The following is a 19,385-nucleotide window of genomic DNA, read 5'->3' as shown; positions in this document are numbered from 1 at the left end:
AATGGGACATCTTTTGCTAAGGTAGAAACTGATGAACAAGTACTGGGAAACCCTGATAATTCATGCTAAGAACCAGCAGACTCTTTGCATAGTCATGAATAAGAAAGTAAATGAACCAAAACACACAGAAAAATAAAGACAATTTCATCAAAGTGTAGTTCAGTATTGATTTATGAGTATGCATCATAATTTCCTATAATGTGCACTGTAATACATTTTGCAACAGTAGTGAAGCTTTAGTAATACAAAATCTCACTACAGCCCTCTGCTATTAAATCTTTGCTGAGAAATGGGATAAGCCTGGTATGTTTTACTGTGAAACTTAACAGGTTTGTGGATTAGCAAAAGTCTACCATAGTGAAAGCTCCTAATCCCTCTTCAGTCATCTCACTACACAAGGGAAATGTACAATTAAAAGTTTATAATAAAATTACTGAATATTTAACACAGATGCCAACTGGCAAATCTTGCCTAAAGTGCCAACTTTCATGCAGGACTTTAAAGAAACGATCCAAAGAGACAACCTAAGGTTTAGTATGAAAGGAAACTGATTAGCCAAATTCACGAGACTATTAAAACAAGTAAATAAAGCTGTATCAGAGATAAAAGTTTTCTCGTTCCACCTTATAGACGCAATATTTTGAACAAATTAACATTTACTGTGCTTAATTAACAACATCTACCTCCACTACAGACTTGAAATGGTATTTTGGCAGAGGAATGGTGTTGTTTATGGATGGACTACCTAACTTACCTTCCAGAAAAAAAGAGCTTAAAACTTTTGCTGGGAGCAGCACATCTAATTCACTTGCTAGCTAGTTAAATACACTCTGAATTAATATGAGGATGTTGCAAAGGATACAAATACTTGACCTCTTTCCATATTTTAAGGTGGAATTCTGAATTAAGGCAGGAATGTAGTTACCTGCTATATTTACCTCATGTTTAACATTTACCTATTATCGTATTCTTTTTCCTCATTTGTATGCAAACCATCTAATCCTCCTTGGCCTTGCATACCTGAACAACAATTAACATTAACCCTTGAACTTCTCTGCTCCTTTGAGCAATATGATACTGCTACATAATTCCATTTTCAAATGTAACAATTGATTGTTTTTCTCCCTCACCTCCAGCCTTCTCACTTGGCATATTCTGCAGGTAGTCGGTCTCCTGCCATTCTAGATACCTAATCCGCACTTCACTGCCTGAAGTCTATACATCTCTTGTTGTTTCCTTTTTCAGCTTTGGACCTTGCAGAGGCAATGTAAGTAAATGAACCTGCTTAGGAAATGCCAACTGGGGAAAGCCATCTCCTGCTCTTGATTGATACAAACAGACTTGTGGATTTCTTCAACAATTTTTTAGGAAATCCTTCTGTAACCCCAAATGCTTACAACTCAAACATTCAAAGGGAACGCCACAGGTGCTTAGATACCAAGTTGATAAACACACTTTAGAAACACCGAAGACAGAGAGTTCCCACGTAAAAAAAAATTAAATGTACATAGCACTGCTCATTTGTTATTGTTCTTAGATAATGTGGTCTCCACTTCATAAGGCTGGTTTGACAGACAGAAGGGTCAGAGTTTGCTGTACTGAGACCTTAGAGCCTGCAAAATCAAAGTATTTGCTCAGTAACAGTGCCTGGATCAATGGGGTTTTTTGTTTGTTTGTTCTTGTTTTTTGTTTTTGTTTTTTTACTGATTATTCTTGAATCCAGGTGTTTCCTCACCCAGCATGCCCAAATTTGGCAGCACAAGAATATTGTCTCATTGATTCTGCCTTGCTCAGTTGATGGTCTTTGCTTGTTGACTGGGAATGGGCATGCACCAACCAGCACCGTCTCGGGTTCTGTTTGTTTGACACACACTAAAAAGGTGTCTAGGTCCAACTTTTACCCAGCTCTGCGGATACCCGGCCTCAAGATACTAAAAGCCTGTAGGATGAGGACAAGAAAACACGGACACAACGAGGGGTCTATTTCTCGGGGGAAGGGGCTCGATTAAAACAGAGACGATATCTCCTCTCCGCTTCCTCCATCGGAATAAGGTAGTAATAAGGTACGGCCCACCCTTCTCCCACCTACTTGTCAAATGGGATGCAAGGCCAGGGGGAATTAAGATCACCAAAAAGACTGGCGGAAGGGCGGGCTGGGCTCTAAAAAAAAAAAGTCTTTTTTAAAAAAATTCCCGAGTTTGTTTGTTTGTTTTTGAAAGCCCTTGGCATTAACCTAGCCCAACCCCAAGTGCCCAGACGGTCTCTGTACCCTGCCACACTAACAGGTAGGGCAGGCATCTGCCCAGGCCATGCTGCCAACGCACCCACCCGGGAAACCTGTTTGGGAAAGTCTGGAGGCAAAGAGGGACCCCTTCTAGCTCCCCCACCAGTCTCCAGCTTCTTCCCTCCCCCCCCGCCGCACCGCGGCGAAGCCCCTGCTTGTCCCCCGGACTTACAGGGCGTGAGTGAAGGCGCTGAGTCCCTCAGGCAGGGCGGTCAGCCCCCTGCCGGAGCAATCGACTCCTCCGTCCCCATCGCAGCTGCAGGAAGCCGGGCAAGGAGGAGGGGAAGCTCCGCCGCTGGGCCCAGCCGAGCTCCCGAAGCCCCAGGCGAAGAAGCCGAGCAGAGCCAGGCACCGCATTGCGAGCCCCCTCCGGTGCGTGCGGGAGTCTCGCTCCAGGGAGCGGCGAGACTGCCCGGGCTGGACGCTTCGGCTCGGGCCCTTTGCAGAACGAGTCCTCCCCGCGCCCGCGGCAAGGCGCCTCTCCGGCTGCCCTGGCCCCGCGCGGAGCTGAGCTGAGTCCTTGTTCCCGCAGCTCCCTCTCCACCTCTGTGCCCAGCGCAAGCGGCGTGTCTCGCCCTCTCTCCCCCTCTGGCTTCCCCTCAACACCGTGCACAGGGAGCCAGCACTTCAGAGTCTCTCCCTCCTCCCTCCCGCCCCATTGAAAGGCAGCAGCTCCCTTCCCTCTGCGGGGCTCATCTCAAGCTAGCAGGTAACGTGCGCTGGGCTTTGCCTCCGCCGTGGCGCTCTCCCTGTTGTTGTTGCTACTGCTGCCGTGCCTTGCCGTGCCGTGTTGCAATGCCTAGGAAGTGAACCGTGCAGCCATTCTAGCTCCTGCCTGCCTCTCCTGCTCCACTCCCCTGCTTGCCAGGAGCCAGACACACCAGTCCAGCTCCGCAGCCTCCTTTTCCCTTCTAAGGGTTGCACAGTGTCGGGGCTCCGGCGGTTGCTCTATGCAAATCGACTAGGTGCGTGTTGCGGAGAGCGAAGCCGGCGCCCGCATTGGTGCAGAAGAAATCTGTGGCTGATTAATATGCAAAGAGGAGCCTAGCAGCAGCCAACGGGCGAAGGGCGCCCTGGCCTCTTTGGTAAGTGGAGCACTTGGTGGGCGTTACCCCGACAGATGAGTGACAAGGTGGTGGTTCAAGTGGAATCCCTGAGCTGGCTGAATTGGTGATTCAAGGTTGCACCCAAGGCAGCAGAGGTGAAGGTGGTGGGGTGACTGGAAAATGCAAGCTGCGAGGAGTGCGCTGAAACAGAAGTGAATTCATAGAAACTCGAGTCATCTTAATTATGGTAAAGGGAAACATTAAAATTAATATTTTAAACATCGGTTTCCATTTCCTGCATGACAAGGCACTTTATTAAAACCAAAAACTGTTTTTAAATCTGATTTTTTCAATTTTTGTTCAAAAACCATGCATGAGTCCTGTACCACCTGAAGCCCACTCCTCCAAACACTTACTTACCTCAGTAAGCCCTCCTGTGTACGATCCAGGCCTAACTTTACTTCCATGAGCAATCCCATTAATTTTCCCCTGTATAAATACTCATTTTATTATTTGTGTGGGTCTTTCATAGGGCAACAGGATAAAATATTTGCTTTAATATGGAAATGTCATCATAAAACCACAGAAAAATTGGCAGGGAGTTTCAGGGGCAGGTTTAATACCCAAAACTACTTTGAACTCTTCTTTTTTAATTGACTGTATTTTAAGCTTATGGTGTCCTTTTAAATGTTAAGGTACTGGTGTCATTGGGACGTGTAATATAATTGAACACATTACTAGTCTGTGTAATCATGTGTCTATCACTTGTCTTCCATTCTCTATTCCCTTGGTTGGTTGGTTGGTTTCCCTGGCCCGGAATTAAGCCACATTCTGCAATGAGCTCCACATGCAGGGACTTGAGCCTGCATTGAACAATGTGCAGGATTGGCGCCTTAGATCATAAATTCTGAGGGGCAGGGATTATCTCCAATATACAGCACCTCATCCAAAAGAGTCCTGACTCTGCTTAGGCATCCTGAACAAATACAAATAAATCACTATTTTTGTGCAGTTTGTTTTCTCACTTTCTATTTGCATCATGGAAATAAATGAACCCTGTTCACTTTTGCTTATAGCCAATTTCTAGTCAGTTTCACTTTCTAGTTCCCAGACTGCAAGGACTGGGTTACAAACATTGTAAAGAATTTTAAAATAATAAATGTGTCCTTTGGCATAAAAAAAGCATGGTAGCTTGTTTTTATAAAACCTACAAATGTTGGCCAAGTTTGCACTGGCTGGGGTCCTGTATTGTTCATTTCTTACTTCCTTCAAAAACTTCTAAAACCCCATTTATTCTTTCTGTAATAACCATATGTCACTCTGTGTGTGTTCTGCATTGTACTAACTTTTTACATACTGTCTTTTTGCCTTCAGGCTGAGTGGGGATCTGTTACTCGTTTAACTCAATTCACCTATTGTACACCACAATATATATTCACTATATTATTTAAAACAATAATAAAGATTGTGACGGCACTGTAATACCACTTTACTCTTTTCATCCAAAAATCTCAAAGTATTTCACTCACTAATGCCCTGATCCTGTAATGGACACTGGGCAAGTGGACCCTACAACCTTGTGGAGCCCCATTGAAATCACTGGGCTTCTGTGCAGACACAGCCATCTGCCCACAGAGTCCATTGCCTCACAAGACTTCTCTACGGTAGATAAATATCATTATATCCATCTTACAAATCAGGAAACTGAGGCACAAAAGTTAAGTGACTTGCCATGGTCACGTAGCCCCCAGTTCTTGGGCCCAATAAGATACACACAGGTGAACCCCTGTCTCTGCACAAAACTCCATTGATTATATTGGGGATATTTGTGAGTGTCGTAGTCTGCTTCCACATATCTCACTGCTGGATCAAAGCCTTAGGGCCTGATCCAAAGCCCACTGAAGATTCCCATTGACTTCAGTGGGTTTGGCTCTGGCCAAACCCTGGAATCCTGCATTTCAGTTCTGTTCTCTAAATACTAGCTAGACCATACTCACCTTCTTCCAATGCCCCATAATCCCAACAGGGAGATTGAAAGATAGAACTTGCTTACACCATGTATGAGGCAGAGGTTTGGTTAAACCCTGCAATGACTTTTTGGGTGAAGATTATTAATAGATATTTGGTGAGATTAAAACAAATGAAAAAAACCAAGGAGACTTTGAAACATCAGTACACTAAGTAAGCCACACTCTGGGACTCTCATTGAACTGTAGCAGTGACCCTAGGGACATTTGTGCACAGCAAGCCAGTGCATCGTAGATTCACACCATGCTTTGCCACATACTAACTCGCTGTGTAGGAGACCGTCAGTTCTACTACTGCCTCACTGCGTGAGCATGGCCAAGTCACTTAACCTCTGGGGGCCAGATTCTCATTTGCATTCTGGTCCATTTGTGCTACCAGAAGAATGCAAAGGGACTGGAAAGTAGCTGAATTTGGTGCTGCGTGAGGAGCTCTGAGGTGGAACTGAGCCAGCATAGCTAGGCCCTGTGCCACCTCAGCTTTGGTGCAGGAGGTGAGGAGGGAGTGTATCCAACAGGAATGCTCTAACCTTTGCCAGGGCTCTAGGCAGTGCTGAGTCACCCAGTTGTAACTAGCTCCCTGACACCACCTCTCTTGCTGTTGTGGGGTGCACCAACCAGAAAGCTCAGCTCACCCGAGACTCTGAGCCCTTGAGGATTGTTTCCTGTCTGTAAAATGAGAATAACATTTACCTCCCATCCTGTCACTCTTATCCATTTAGAAAGGGTCAAAAAAAAATTTTTTTGGCCCCAAAATGTCCTTTTTTTAAAAAGAAAATGTTCATGAAACATTTTAAATTGTCCATTTTTATGACAAAATTCTGAAAACATTTTCTGCTCTTTTTTTGTTTATGGGCTGTCAGATTTCCCCCTCCCCCTGCAGTGGCAAAATTGAAAAAGGGAAAAAGTGTGCATGGGGAGGGGGAGAATAAATCCTAAACACTTTTAAAAGAATCACATAAATGAAAAATCCTTCCTTTGTGAAACCTGTGGAACAAAAATATTTCACAGTTTTTGAGTTTTGTGTGTGAGAACTACCACTTTTCAATGAACTCTACTCATGTTGAGCAGTTCCTTACTCTGCAAGTAGTCCCACTTTACTCTCCATGCATAAGAGAATAAGGCTCTTAACATCTGCATGGTGTTCTGAAGTTCAACAGAATTGTAATATATTCTTTGTACTGCAGTGAATCTTTCATTTGCAATACCTAGAGAATTATTCATCTGAAAAATGTCAACAAAATATTTCTAGCAAAAGCAAAATAAAGGAACCCAACTTTTGACTCTTTATTTTAGAAACTACTTTAATTTCTCCTTTTCTATACTTTCACATTCCTTCCTTCTGCCACTTTCTTCATCTTCTTTCCTCTCCATCTTACCAAACAATTTTAGTTCCTTCTTCCAACATTATTCCAGGGCCATCTCTCCCCTTTCCTCCTCAGCTCAGCAATCTACCTCAGGTCATCTTGTCCCTTCCACCCAACTCAGTAATTTCCTAATCTGACTACCCTGACAAATGGTTCTGATGCTATTCCCTAAATTCTTACTACTCATCTCAGCAACATAGCATGAGTTCTCTCCTACCATATTTCATCAACACTCCCCCCTCCAAAAGCATTGTTCTAGATCCAGTGCCCATTCTTCCCTTGCACCCATATCAACAACCCACTCAGACTCCCACCTCTCCTTGTTGTTTTTAAGCTGCCAACTATTCTTCTTTTCCCCTCAAAGTAAGTAGCAGAAACTTTTGTGTTGGTTGTAATGGTGGTTTGTGGAGCTAAGGGGGTTACATAGTAAGGTAAGGTTTTTTTCAACAATTAAAGTGTATAGATTCAGTTTAGCAGTTGCCTTGTTAAGTAGCTGAAAATTGTACCCATAGGCTTTGAAAAGCTGCTGCAAAAATGGTTGAGACCAAAGTCTTGCTGTAACAGACTAAGAATTCTGAGGTGCATTTTTGGAAGTAAATCATGAAGCAGCAAACAACGGGCCTACAGACAAGGAGGAAAGAGGGACAGAGACAATGAGTTGGTAAGTCAGGTGAGGGAAATAATAAGAGGTTGGCATTACTTGGGATGACCCACTGAACAGGTTACAAATCCTCGCGGGGAACCCCGATCACTTTCCTGAAACTATCAGAAAGCTGAATAAACCTGCCTCTATGCAAATGAGATCTCTAGGATTTTAGAGTCCAATATGTAAAGAATGTGCCTGTGAAAAGGGTGACCAGACAGCAAGTGTGAAAAATTGGGACAGGGAGTGGGAGGTAATAGGAGCCACATAAGACCCAAAAATTGGGACTGTCCCTATAAAATCAGGACATATGGTCATCCTACCTGTGAAGCATTTGCCAGGAGGTCTCTGAGAAGGCATTAGTGAGAGTTTTGAAGCCATGGAAAATTAAGGAAAAAATGACAAAAATCTTGATATGGGATTTTTTTTGCTTCCCCTACCGCAAACCCACTTCCTGGACTTAACTAAAATTCAGCTTAAAAAAAGCTATTTAATTTGTATTTGGTGGGCGTCTGTAGTCAAATGACAGACAAATTAAAGACATGAAGCAAAGGAGTAAAAATATAAAGCAATCTACACTTTGATAATAAGCATAACATTCCTCAAAAGTAGAATTGTCTCATAAAGGCAGGACAGGATACTGTAAGGCCTACACTACACAAAAATTGCTCTGCATGGCAGGTTTCTTTCTCACTGTTTGTCAAAGAACATGAAACATTATGGAATATGTGTTGTACAGACATCACACCAACAATATAATGCTCCAGATTTCTTTTGCATCATCTATTGATTTTGCTGGTTGGTGTAATGAAAGATGCATAGATTTAATAGCTGCTGTCAGAATAATACAAATTCTTAATGTTCTTCAATTTTGTAGCTTCATGAAAGGTGTTAGATAGCTCCAAAAAGCCTCTGTGCAGAGATGATGGTTTTGAGTTGTGAACACCTGCCTCTAAAACCATTGCCAATTACACACAGCAATTTCACCAACAAACAGACATCATATAGGAACAACTTTCTGGAGTTTCTCCTGTTCAGCACAGTATGGAGGGAGGTGGGAGAAGTGATTGAATTTGTAGGCCATCTATTGTTCCCCTTTATCCTAAGGCTGATGGGGGACTGTTTTGATCTCAGATTTTTCAGCTGGCTGGGGAATTGCGGAATAGCCTGGCCCATACTCACACCCCGGAGAATGGAGCAAGGGAATTGGGAGGTGGAGAGCTGGCTACGATGACTGTAAGTCAATTTTAGTTCCCTTTTCAGCACTAGAGCAGCCCAAATGGAACTTAAAACTTGCACCGAGAATTGGGCTTTTGGTCTCTGCTGGCTCTATTCTAGCCTAGATCTGTAATCTAACAGATGAAGTTCCATAATCTCCTTCCCAATCCAATTTACACTGGACCACTCTTCTTAGAGAGCCATTAAAAATGATTGATTTTTTTTTTTTTAGCAGGGCTTTAAATTAGATTATATAGAGGTCTAACAACAATAGGAAATGCAATTTGTCCAAAAGTTGCTGTATAGAATCTGAAGGGCCATTTGAGTCACTTTATTTCCATTTTCAAGATGAGATACAACTGTACCATTAAGTTGAATGGAGACCATTTTAAACCTCAGTGCGTGGGAAAGGGATGAAGTTGTAGTTTAAAAAAAAAAATTCCCTCCGAAATATGGTCAAGCAAGTATACATTATAGACACTTTTAGCATAGCTCTTTCCAATCACACAACCATATTCTCGAACGTGAGTATGGGAAGTGACCAGAGGATAACAAAAACATACACCAACCTGAACACCCAGAAAAAAAGCTACAACTTACAAGCAACTGAACTAGATCTGGAAATCATGTAAAGAAAAATGAATAGCCCATGAGAGAGAGAAGCTTGACACTAGTTCAAAACTTTGTACGGTTGTCACAAGGTCATTGCAGGCTTCCTCCCTCTTGAGCCTGCGCCCTGTGTTTAGGCTGGTATAATAAAGAATTTTCCATGCCTTCTTTTGCTGGATCACCCAAGTGTCTTTATTTACAGTGTTCATGCAGTTTCCAGATCCCCAAACAGCTAGTGCCCCACAGACTCTCCCCAGGGTCTCCTGGCTTTTGAGGCATCCTTCTTTGGTAAGGAGACAGCAGTACCACCCTCCTGTCTCCTCCCAGGCTAGCCTCCCTCTTGAGGTTTGCCCAGGACTTTTATAGCCCTCTTGTGTCTCAGCCCAGCTGTCAGTACTTAGCTCAGCATGTTCCTCGGAGCCAAGCCTCATTAGGGCTTGCAGCCGGGCTCCCTGCTGAATACCTGTGTTTCTAGCCCTGGCCTCCTGGCCAGAGGGCAGGCTGCAGCCAGCATTTTGGCAGGGCCTTACTCCTGCCCTGCCACAAAGGTGTGTGAAGATCTAAACTCTGATTCAAAGCCAAAATTAAGACACATTTGCAGTCTTGCATAAAATGGCTAAACTGAAAAAACTCCATATACAGAGAGCTCTGTTAGAAGAATGAAAAACTGTCTAAGACAAGGAGAATTCAGAGAGAGAGAGCAATGTCAAGGCATATTTTTAAACCTTTTTGATATGATAAGGGAAAGGATGTCAGAGATCAGCAAGGACACTGACCCTTTCAAAAAAAATCAGTGAGAAGAACAATAACTCGAAGACAGTATGCAGCAGAAGAAAAGGAAAATATGACTTCAGTACTGGACAAAACTGGGGAAAGTATCCGACAATGTATTTTAAAAAGAAAAAAGACAGAAGCATTTTTGTAGGATGTGAATGAGAAATGCATTTAGCAGTATCCACTGCAATAATCCTGTTTGCTTTCATCCTCACCCACTTAATCAACTTTATCTCCTTACAATATCAATCATGTATGCATCTATATTTTACTGTCCAGGTTTTAGCTTCTACTCCATCTTCCTATTGATTCCTCTTTCCACCTTATTCTGTATATTGCTACTGGCCCTATATTAGATGCCAAATTCTTCTGGAGAATAGCTTGTTCTTCATTCCTGCAAAGAGTTTGTGATGGAACCATTAAGTCTTCGCTTCAGCTGGCTTCCCTAGTTTCAGATAAAATATTAGCCATGCTAGGCATAAATCCTTATCAGATCTCAGTTATTTTCCTCACAGTGAACTTTTCTTTTTCATCCTTGCAATGACCACAATTTTTAGTCTTCAGACTACTGTTTCTGAATTCTTTACTGTTTATATTCAGGTATCTTAGGGTTTCTTCAGGGTGTATAGGTTTCACAAAAGTGATTAATGATTAATGCCAGTCTAAAAGGAGACACAAACTCTAGTAATGCATTCATTATTATTCAAAGTTTCAGAAGACCTTCTACAGGAAAGAACTGAAGGGTCTGGGCAAGATTAACTACAACAGTTTGAAACTCAGTGTCTGATCTGCATGAAATTCCAACATTTCAAAACATATTTTGTTTCAACCTTATCAGAATGACATATTGCAGTTTTTTGTGTGAATCATTTCCACACAATAAATTGAAACAAATATTTCATTCTGATAAGGGTCAAATGGAATGCTTCAACCTTATTAAAATATCTCATTTCAGTTTTTTTTCAAAATGAAATTTCTTTGAAATAGACACATTCCATCCTAACCTTTTTGATTTTGACTAATCAGCTTTTTCAGGCAGGAGAACAGCTTGTGAGAAAATTGTCAATCAGTACCAACTGTCACCTTGTAATAAACTTAATCTCTTCACTCTCCTGATCGCAGTTAAATGTTACTCCGCTATTCATATATAGTATACTTGTGAACGGTTCCAACTCCTACGCCTCCATTTTCCAGCATTATTTCTATAGTATCAGTTACTTTTTATCACTTAAATTGTGCGCAAAGGCTTGTATTTTTCAGAAATAGATTCACTGAATCAGATTCTGATCAGTGACCCCCAAAAGCTATCCTTAGATTCCAGTGGAGTTGCTCAGATTTACACTAGAGCAAGATTGAAATCCATCCCTTTTTTCTACTCCAGATTTTTAGAACTGATTAATTTCTCAGGCATTTCTCTGATGACAAGTCCAGAAATCCCCACTGTCTAGTCACTGATGCTTTTGTGACAGTGGAGCTCTCTAGTAACACTGACAATAAAATGACTGGACTGTAGTTATTCAGATCGCTTGTATTTATGGGGTCATAGCCCTGTTGCATATACCATTTTGATGGAAAATTATTTCCTTCATGTATGTGGCAAATAGTTTCTATAGAATATCAGGGTTAGAAGGGACCCCAGGAGGTCATCTAGTCCAACCACTGCTCAAAGCAGGACCAGTCCCCAATTTTTGGCTCAGATCCCTAAATAGCCCCCTCAAGGATTGAACTCACAATCCTGGGTTTAGCAGGCCAATGCTCAAACCACTGAGCTATCCCTCCCCCCATACTCATTTGATACCTTCTGATGGACAGTTAATGCACATCATCTTTTTAGGATTTTGGCTCATGCTGTGCATTTAGGAGGCCCTTCTGCAACTTTTGTTGAAAACTTCAGATGAAGAGACATCTGCTATCAGCAGCTACATCATCTATTACAATTTGACTTTAAAGAAATATACAATTTTCATAATGTTCAGTCAGTAACGTCTTATTTTTGTGTAGAACTAAGTCATCTTTACTCCTGTCTTCCTCTGCACAAGGTGTTCAAACTATTATGCTCAATTTGTCTTGAGAAGATTTTGTTGATCTTTCTTATGGTGTTGCAGAGGTTTAAAATAAATAGGAGTGGTCCATGCTGAAAATATCTAATGTACACTTAACTGGCTATGTTCTTAAAGAATCCCCCCTTTCTTTTCTTTTAAAGGATAACTTACTTCCAAACAATAAATTGTAAAGATTTTACATACCTATTCCTGCATGAAATCAATTGACACTGGAGACAAAAATGACACGATAGCCAAAAGGAAAGAATCTTTAGTTGGTACCAGAAAGTTAGTAGATAATCAAACAAAGCAGGGTGGCAAAAGAAAAAAAGTATTTTTAATCTAGTTCTGACATACAGTCACCAATGGTGAGAGATGGAAGGGGTTGGAGGGCTCATCATCGCTATGACCAGTGGAAAACAAGCACCTGTAACAGTAGAGTATGGTGACACAAAAACTGCCTATCCTTTTTCTTTCTCGGTGTTCTAGAGCAATTTATATATTTTATGTACCTTTGTATAGCCATACAATTTGAAACTTATTGAACCAACTCTCAAAAGGTAGAAATAGACTTTTGAGGGGAAAAAAGTAGCAGGCAGAGGAGTAAAAGACCAAGGAGAATGCCAAAATAATAAGTAATTCTATAAACATTGTCAGCATTCACTATTAACAACTAGATTATTACTGGCAGCCTTTGAAAAATCCACACTGTAGCACTTTGGCAACACCTAGTGGCAAAAGGTAACAAAAGATTGCATATGCTTTGGAGATATATTTTGTTCTGAATGAACTGTTGCTCTGCCAATTCTCTTCTTGCAAGATCCTCAAAGTTATGCTCTAGTTTTTAATAAGAAAAGATTTTTCTTGTTTATGAAATTAACCAACTTTGTTTTATCCTTTGTTCTTTCTAGCAGTTGAGGCACAGTCAAGTAGATCAGCCTAGTAATGAAGACAAGAAATTGCAATTCTTCCATATGGCAATAGTAGAGCAGTGAAAGCAGTGGTGTGGCTACAGTTGGATCTTAAGGTCTCTTATCCAGGCAAGAGCAGAGGGGGTAGGTCATGCGAATGGCTGCAACACCTCCAGAATGAGCATAAATTGGGTAATTGTCCATGAAGCGTCCGACAGTTACACTATGCCACAGTTGCAGTTCAGCAATTCCCTCACTTTTGATCTATGGAGTAAGTATGGGCATCTTCCATATTGGGTTCGGATACAGTTTAGAGCTGGCCATATGCACCATGGGGAAGAGAAGCCCAGCACTTGCAAAATTGAGTCTTCGGTGAGATTTTCGTTCAGTAAATTGGCAGCCGTCCAAGCTTCAGACCATCTTCTGAAACATCCTTAACTTCCACAAGCAGGGTTGTGGCACCAGACCAGAAAGGTTTTCCTGATTTTAATCTGTGGCCAGGGGGATGTTCTAGGTCACGGTGGAGCAATAGTGTGGTATTTACCAAGATCTTTATGTACTCCCTAATTGTCACAGCATCTCATCGGATATTTGCTGGCACAATACTGATAGCCATGGAAGTGGCATTGATGTGAGGGTGCCGTTAATTATATGAAGAGAGGAAATTATTTTGGTGTCCACTAAAATGGTATGTATGCTTCCGCTCCATATTGAGGCATAGCATTCCACTGTGGAATGGACTACGGCTAGTGTCGACATTCAGAGTCTACAGGCATCACTTCCCCAAGATGTTCCTGCAAGCTTCTGTATGATGTTGACCCTGGCCTTCATTTTCCTTTTTGGTTTGTTCAAGGTGGCAATGGAAGCTGAGCACGCAGACCAGAATTATCCCTGCGTATCACGGATTATGATCATGTGTCAATGGTGGCCCACAGAAATTGATGTTTAATGTCATCTCGGCCTGGCTATTATTCAAATGGAAAGCTGAGACTACTGTTTTTGAGGCATTTGGCTTTAACTGCCATGCCTTTAAATAGGTTTCTAGTGTTTTTAGGTCCTGTTCTAGAACCTTTTCTGAGGTTTCAAATGAGGAAGCCTGAGTAACCAGTGTGATGTCATCTGCATACATTAACTTGTGGAAAGATGTTGGTGGAATATCTCTGCTACATAGGTTGAAAAGTCTGTTATTCAGCCTTTGCGGTCTGCTGACAGCCTCACCGAGGTACACCAGGAATCTGTGGTTGCTCAGCATTTCCACAGTGAGCCAAATTGTAGGGCAACAGGGCATGGCTATTGCACGTTTCTACAGAAGTCCTTTTCACCAGACTGTATCATATGCGGAACTAAGATTGATAAGTTCTGTTGCTCTTTTAAGTTGGTGTTGGTAGCTAGCTTCTGTATAGCTGGCCAAAGCAAGGACTTAGTCACAACAGTTTCTGCCTATTCTGGAGCTAGCTTGTTCTTTGGGAACCAACTCCTCCAACAATGGCTTCATTCTGCAAAGTAGAAGCTGCTCCATCAGCTTATAGCAGCCCCTAAGAAGTGCTAGAGGTTGACAACCTTTCACGTTGGCTACTTCTTTTCCTGGTTTAAGAATTGCTATAATTTTTGCTCCTTTCCATTCTTTCAGTATTCTCCCTGAGGGGTGGCTGTTTATAAAGAGAGCAGCTAGCCATTTCCTTGCTCTTGGCCCAAATTCTTTAAGAACTCAGGGAATATGGCACCTGCTGCTTTTCCAGGTTTTATTTGGGTGATGCCACTGTCCACCTTCTCCACTTAGTAGGCACAGAAAATTGGGGAAATGGTTGGTATTGTTTGAGGGCATTATAAAGTTCTTCATGGACTTTACGCCGGTGCTTTTGTCAACTGGGACTTTTGAGTTGTCAATTAGTTGTCTGACTGACTACGGCATCTTGGCTCACCTGCAGGAGTTTGTAAGCTATAGGCACTGCTTCACCAAGGGCATGGAGGAGACATCAGGCCTTTGGGTTTGACTTTGAGAAGTCAAGGGCCAACACAGTGAAATTGCACTGAGAATTTAAAATCTAAATGTTGTAAGGGCGAAATTCTCCCCTGCACATAGGGCTGACACCAGAATTATGTAGCACAAATCAAAATTAAGCCCTTTTTTGAAGATTTAAAATGGAACCTAAGTGGTCCCCGGAGGTGAATTTTACCTCAACAACAAAACCATCATGGTTAAAATCACTCATGGCCTATGTGACCTAAAGAATTCTAGTAGAGTATGAATAAATTTATTCCTAGAGATAGAGGTTTCATATAATATAGAATAATTTTTTGTGCAGTCCATGTATCAGAGATGAGAAGCATAGCATAAAACAGAGCTTTGAAGAAAATGAGTGCATAACTCAGTGAACAGGCAAGACCTCAGTTAAAATAGGTTCTGTGGTGAGAGCAGGTTAAACAATCTTGCCCTTATTTAAGCCCCTGTACAGTAATGAAATTCACACCACTGTAATTACATCAATGTTGTCACACCATTGCAAATCCCTAACAAAGACAAACCATCCAGATTCAATGTGGAATTTACAGTGGTATAACTTAATCCAGTAACATACCAAAAGAGGCTGTACTTATGTAAGACCTGCTTTGCATATCTACATTAGCTGTTTACAACAGTGGAACGACATTGATGTAGCTACATAAGGGCTAATTTCCTTATTGTAGGTTGAATTGAGAGCTACTGAACTTTCATATACTAAAATGTCACACTATTATAGGTATGTAACTCCTCATTATCTGCTGTGTAGCTCTACGTCTTTCCTCTCTTTTGCATTCAACTGCTGTAGTGAAGCAGTGGAAATACAGCAATATTGACCAGTTATAAAAATTCAAACTTTCTGAATTGGCTATTAATGTGAGGTTTCTGAATGGCCACCTTTAGCACTTAAGGTGGGATTTTCAAAAGTACGTAAGGGAGTTTGGTGTCCTACTCCCATTGAAACTCAGTGGGACTTGGGCTTCTAACTGCCATGGATGACTGAAAATCCTGGCCCTGAAAACTCTAGCATTCAGCATTTCTGATAATCAGCCCTTACTCATCTAACATTGGTCATTAAAAACCCAAAAACAAACAAACAAAAAAAACCCCTGAGCTGCTCAGTACAGCTTCCAAGTGTATTACCTTTCCTGTGGACTCCCTTCTGCACCAGACCACCCCTGAGAGGGGGCTCTGAAGGGAGTGGCTGTTCAGAGAAGCACTTAGTAAAGCTCTACCAAATCTGTACTCTATCAAGGAAGGGAGAACTGCAGGAAAGAATACAGAAGCACTGGTTTTGTGCCTGTATCTCAGGCAGTCTCTGAATGCTGAGGGGCCCAAAACACCCATTCATATTTTGGGGAGCTGAGATGGAAAATGACTGGGCCTGTGATTAAATGATTGGGGGAAAACTCCACAAGGGGACAATCTAGTGTTCATTTACTAAATTTATTTTTTGACACTCAGAAACACCCATCTTACTACAAAATACAAATATTAGTATCTGTGATCCCCTTGTCACAGATTTAAGCTTTTTTGCGGGGCGGGAGGAGAAGAGGTAGAGAAACTGACTTTGCTGTGTTTGTACAGTGCACAGTACAGTGGGGTCCAGGTCCATGACTAGGACTCTTAGGTGTTACCGCAATACAAATAATATATCACTAGCCTTAGCCTTTTATCCACCACTCAAACTAGGTGAAAAGCTCAGTAACTTACTACCAGCCCCCAGCCATCCCATCTCCTATACAGATTAGATTCGATTCAGACCACACTACTGTACTGCTCATGCAGAGGAGAACCTGAGCTGTGATTAGATAAGAGCTACACACAGGTGGTTTTGCTTACCACTTAGAGTACACAAGTTAAGGCTCTATACCAGTGGTTCTCAAACTTCATTGCATCGTGACTCCCTTATGATAACAAAAATTACTACATGACCCCAGCAGTGGGGGGAACAAAGACCGAGCCCACCCAAGTCCCGCTGCCCCAGGCTGGGGGGGCCAAACCTGAAGCCCAAAGGTTTCTGCCCTGGGGAGGAAGCATATAACCTTAGCCGTGGGCGATGGGGCTTGCGCTTGCGGGCTTGAGTCCTGGGCGGTGGGCCTTGGGCTTCAGACTTGCTGGGGCCCAGGGCCAACACCAGCCTTGGCAACCCCATTCAAAGGGAGTCCCAACCCACTTTGGGGTCCAACCCACAGTTTGAGAACCCCTGCTCTATATTGTTCATCAAGTTCATTCCCCTCTCCCCAGTCTATTTCATCAAGTGGAAGATGCTGGAACCAAGACACGGAAGAACCCATGGCGGAGAGCTAAGGTTACATGTAAGTCACACAGTGGACAAACCCATCCAGAGTTAGCATGTAATTTAACAGAGAGAGAAAATTACAGCCCCCACACCTTTCGGGCAGATGCCTTTGTCTTCCACTTTATCAAACTGAACTTGCTAGTTTGAGGAGAAAGCGAACTCTAGGAAAGTTAGTGTAAACAAAGGAGAGAATTCACACACACACAAAAAGTTAAAATAATTTTTCAGCATTCTACTGGTTGCCATCATTTTACTACAAAGTGAGATTTTGTGATACTATGAGAATGAAAGTCCAGTACTATTGAGAAAAAAAATCAGCTTTGCTCCTGCTTTTATATTAATATCCCTGATTTGTCTACATGGCAAACATTTACAGCTAGTGTTATAGTTATGCAGGTATATAAAGGTGTATGTATAAAGGGCTTTTTGGAAGACACTGCTCAGTGGAGCACTTTATTTTTCGAATTCATAGCCCATGTTTGCTGACCTTCAGGGTAAACTGCAAAGCTCATATATATATTCCCCTTCCACATTTTTTTTTTGGGGGGTGGGGTGGGGGGAGCACGGGGGCGAGATTTGTGAGAATCTGGCCAGTAGGGAGGGGAAAGGACTGTTGCAGGGCTTAGGTTTTGTTTACATTTTGCTGCTCATCAGAGTACTCCGTTTAGGAAGTAGCGGGCAGGAAGGGGTGGAGGAGTCAAATATTTAAACTGTATATTTACAAGATTGTCAAGGGCATGCTGACCCTAGGATGGGTGGTTTTACAGTAGTATAAATCAAAATAACTTTAAACTATGTTTAGGATCAATTCAGACAACCTTTCATTGGACTGCTAGATTATCATGAGTGTACTGTAGCAGATGTCATTTAACAGCAGGTTCAGAAGTGCCAGTGATAATTCTATTGTAAAATACACTGCTTACCTTCGATACGTGCATCAGTATGCCCAAGGAACATAGTACAGAAATCCATGTTCCTCCATCCAATGGATGGGACCCAGGGACTATGATTCGAACACCTAGGCTTCCTGAATTCAGCACTCCTCATTCCACCTCAAACTGTGGCATTTCATGCCCATGAGGTGTTTGTGGCATGGGCTGAATTAAGATTTTTTTTTTTTAAATTCAAGTCTTAAACAAAGCTCAGGCAAAAATAAGTATAATTTTCAGCAAACACTGTAGAAGTCCCTTTCAATTAATTTTAAATAAATATTAACTATACAACTTTGGTCCATTAAGTATTTTAAAGATCTACAAATCTGTAAGTGTGTGGGTGTGAGCATCTGACAAAACTTGGAATTGGGAGAGAATTACACTAATACTCAATCAGGCCAGCCAACCCAAGATGGCTCTCAGGGAACTAATTTATCCTAGCGATGGTGAATGACACTGATTGAATTCTGCTTAGTTAGGAGTTAAACAAAAATTCTACTTAATAAGGGTGCATTCTGCAAAGCCACACAACAGGATAAGGGTATTGCAATCTAAGGGGTTCACTGTATTTTGTGGTTATATTCTCAAATTTAATGTACATTAATTTAGGTTTTGACAGAGAAAATATATCTATTCCGGGTCTAATCCAATCCACCCTGAAGTCAGTGGGCCTTGAATCAGGTGCTATGTGTTTTGTACAGCTAATTGTTTTGTTTGCTAAAGGTGGGGTATGCTCACATTTAGAAATCTCATGGTTTATGAATATGGATCATAGTTGGGAATGTAATTTTCCACTATGACAAAACTGAAATTACATATTAGCTCAAGAATTCAAGCAGATACAAAGCTGTTTATGCTGCTTTCAAGACATACTACAGAACCCATTTAGCTCCACATGAATTATTCCAGTCTCATAAAAGGCAGGCTTTCAGAGTTCATTCTAGAACAGCCTTAAGCCAAATGTTGGCTATGAATTAGCATGTTACTTTAATAGTAACCTAACTTACATTAAACTGAAAAGTTACTTTCAGTCTTGGTAGGTCAGAGGAAACTAAAACAGCATCTCCTGTCCACATTCTATTATGGATCACTGTGATAGTAATGAATAAATAGATAGATCAGTGAGCAGAGAAGCTATTTTAGCTATTAAGTCTATTTTTCAGATTACAGGCTGCATGACTAAAACATGACTCAACAGGAATAAAGTGATAAGGAAATGTTTATTCAGGAA

At 41.7% G+C, this 19,385-nt stretch overlaps 1 protein-coding gene across 2 annotated transcripts in view; it reads right to left on the bottom strand.

The window, feature by feature from the left end:
* The window catches only part of LGR4 (leucine rich repeat containing G protein-coupled receptor 4), a 119,580-nt gene extending 116,282 nt beyond the window's left edge, over positions 1–3,298 (bottom strand). Inside the window, exon 1 of one of the 2 annotated variants that reach the window (XM_027830103.3) lies at positions 2,457–3,298. In XM_027830103.3, coding sequence (XP_027685904.1) covers positions 2,457–2,641 — 185 coding nt within the window. In that variant the 5' untranslated portion in view covers positions 2,642–3,298. The remainder of the gene's footprint in view (positions 1–2,456) is intronic. The other variant, XM_007067917.4, reaches the window with a different exon arrangement.
* Positions 3,299–19,385: the final 16,087 nt, after the last annotated feature.

This window comes from Chelonia mydas, chromosome 6 (genome assembly GCF_015237465.2).
Source record: "Chelonia mydas isolate rCheMyd1 chromosome 6, rCheMyd1.pri.v2, whole genome shotgun sequence".
Taxonomy (NCBI): Eukaryota; Metazoa; Chordata; order Testudines; family Cheloniidae; genus Chelonia; species Chelonia mydas.
Note: the sequence above shows the minus strand (reverse complement) of the source record. Positions and strands in the feature narration are given on the sequence as shown.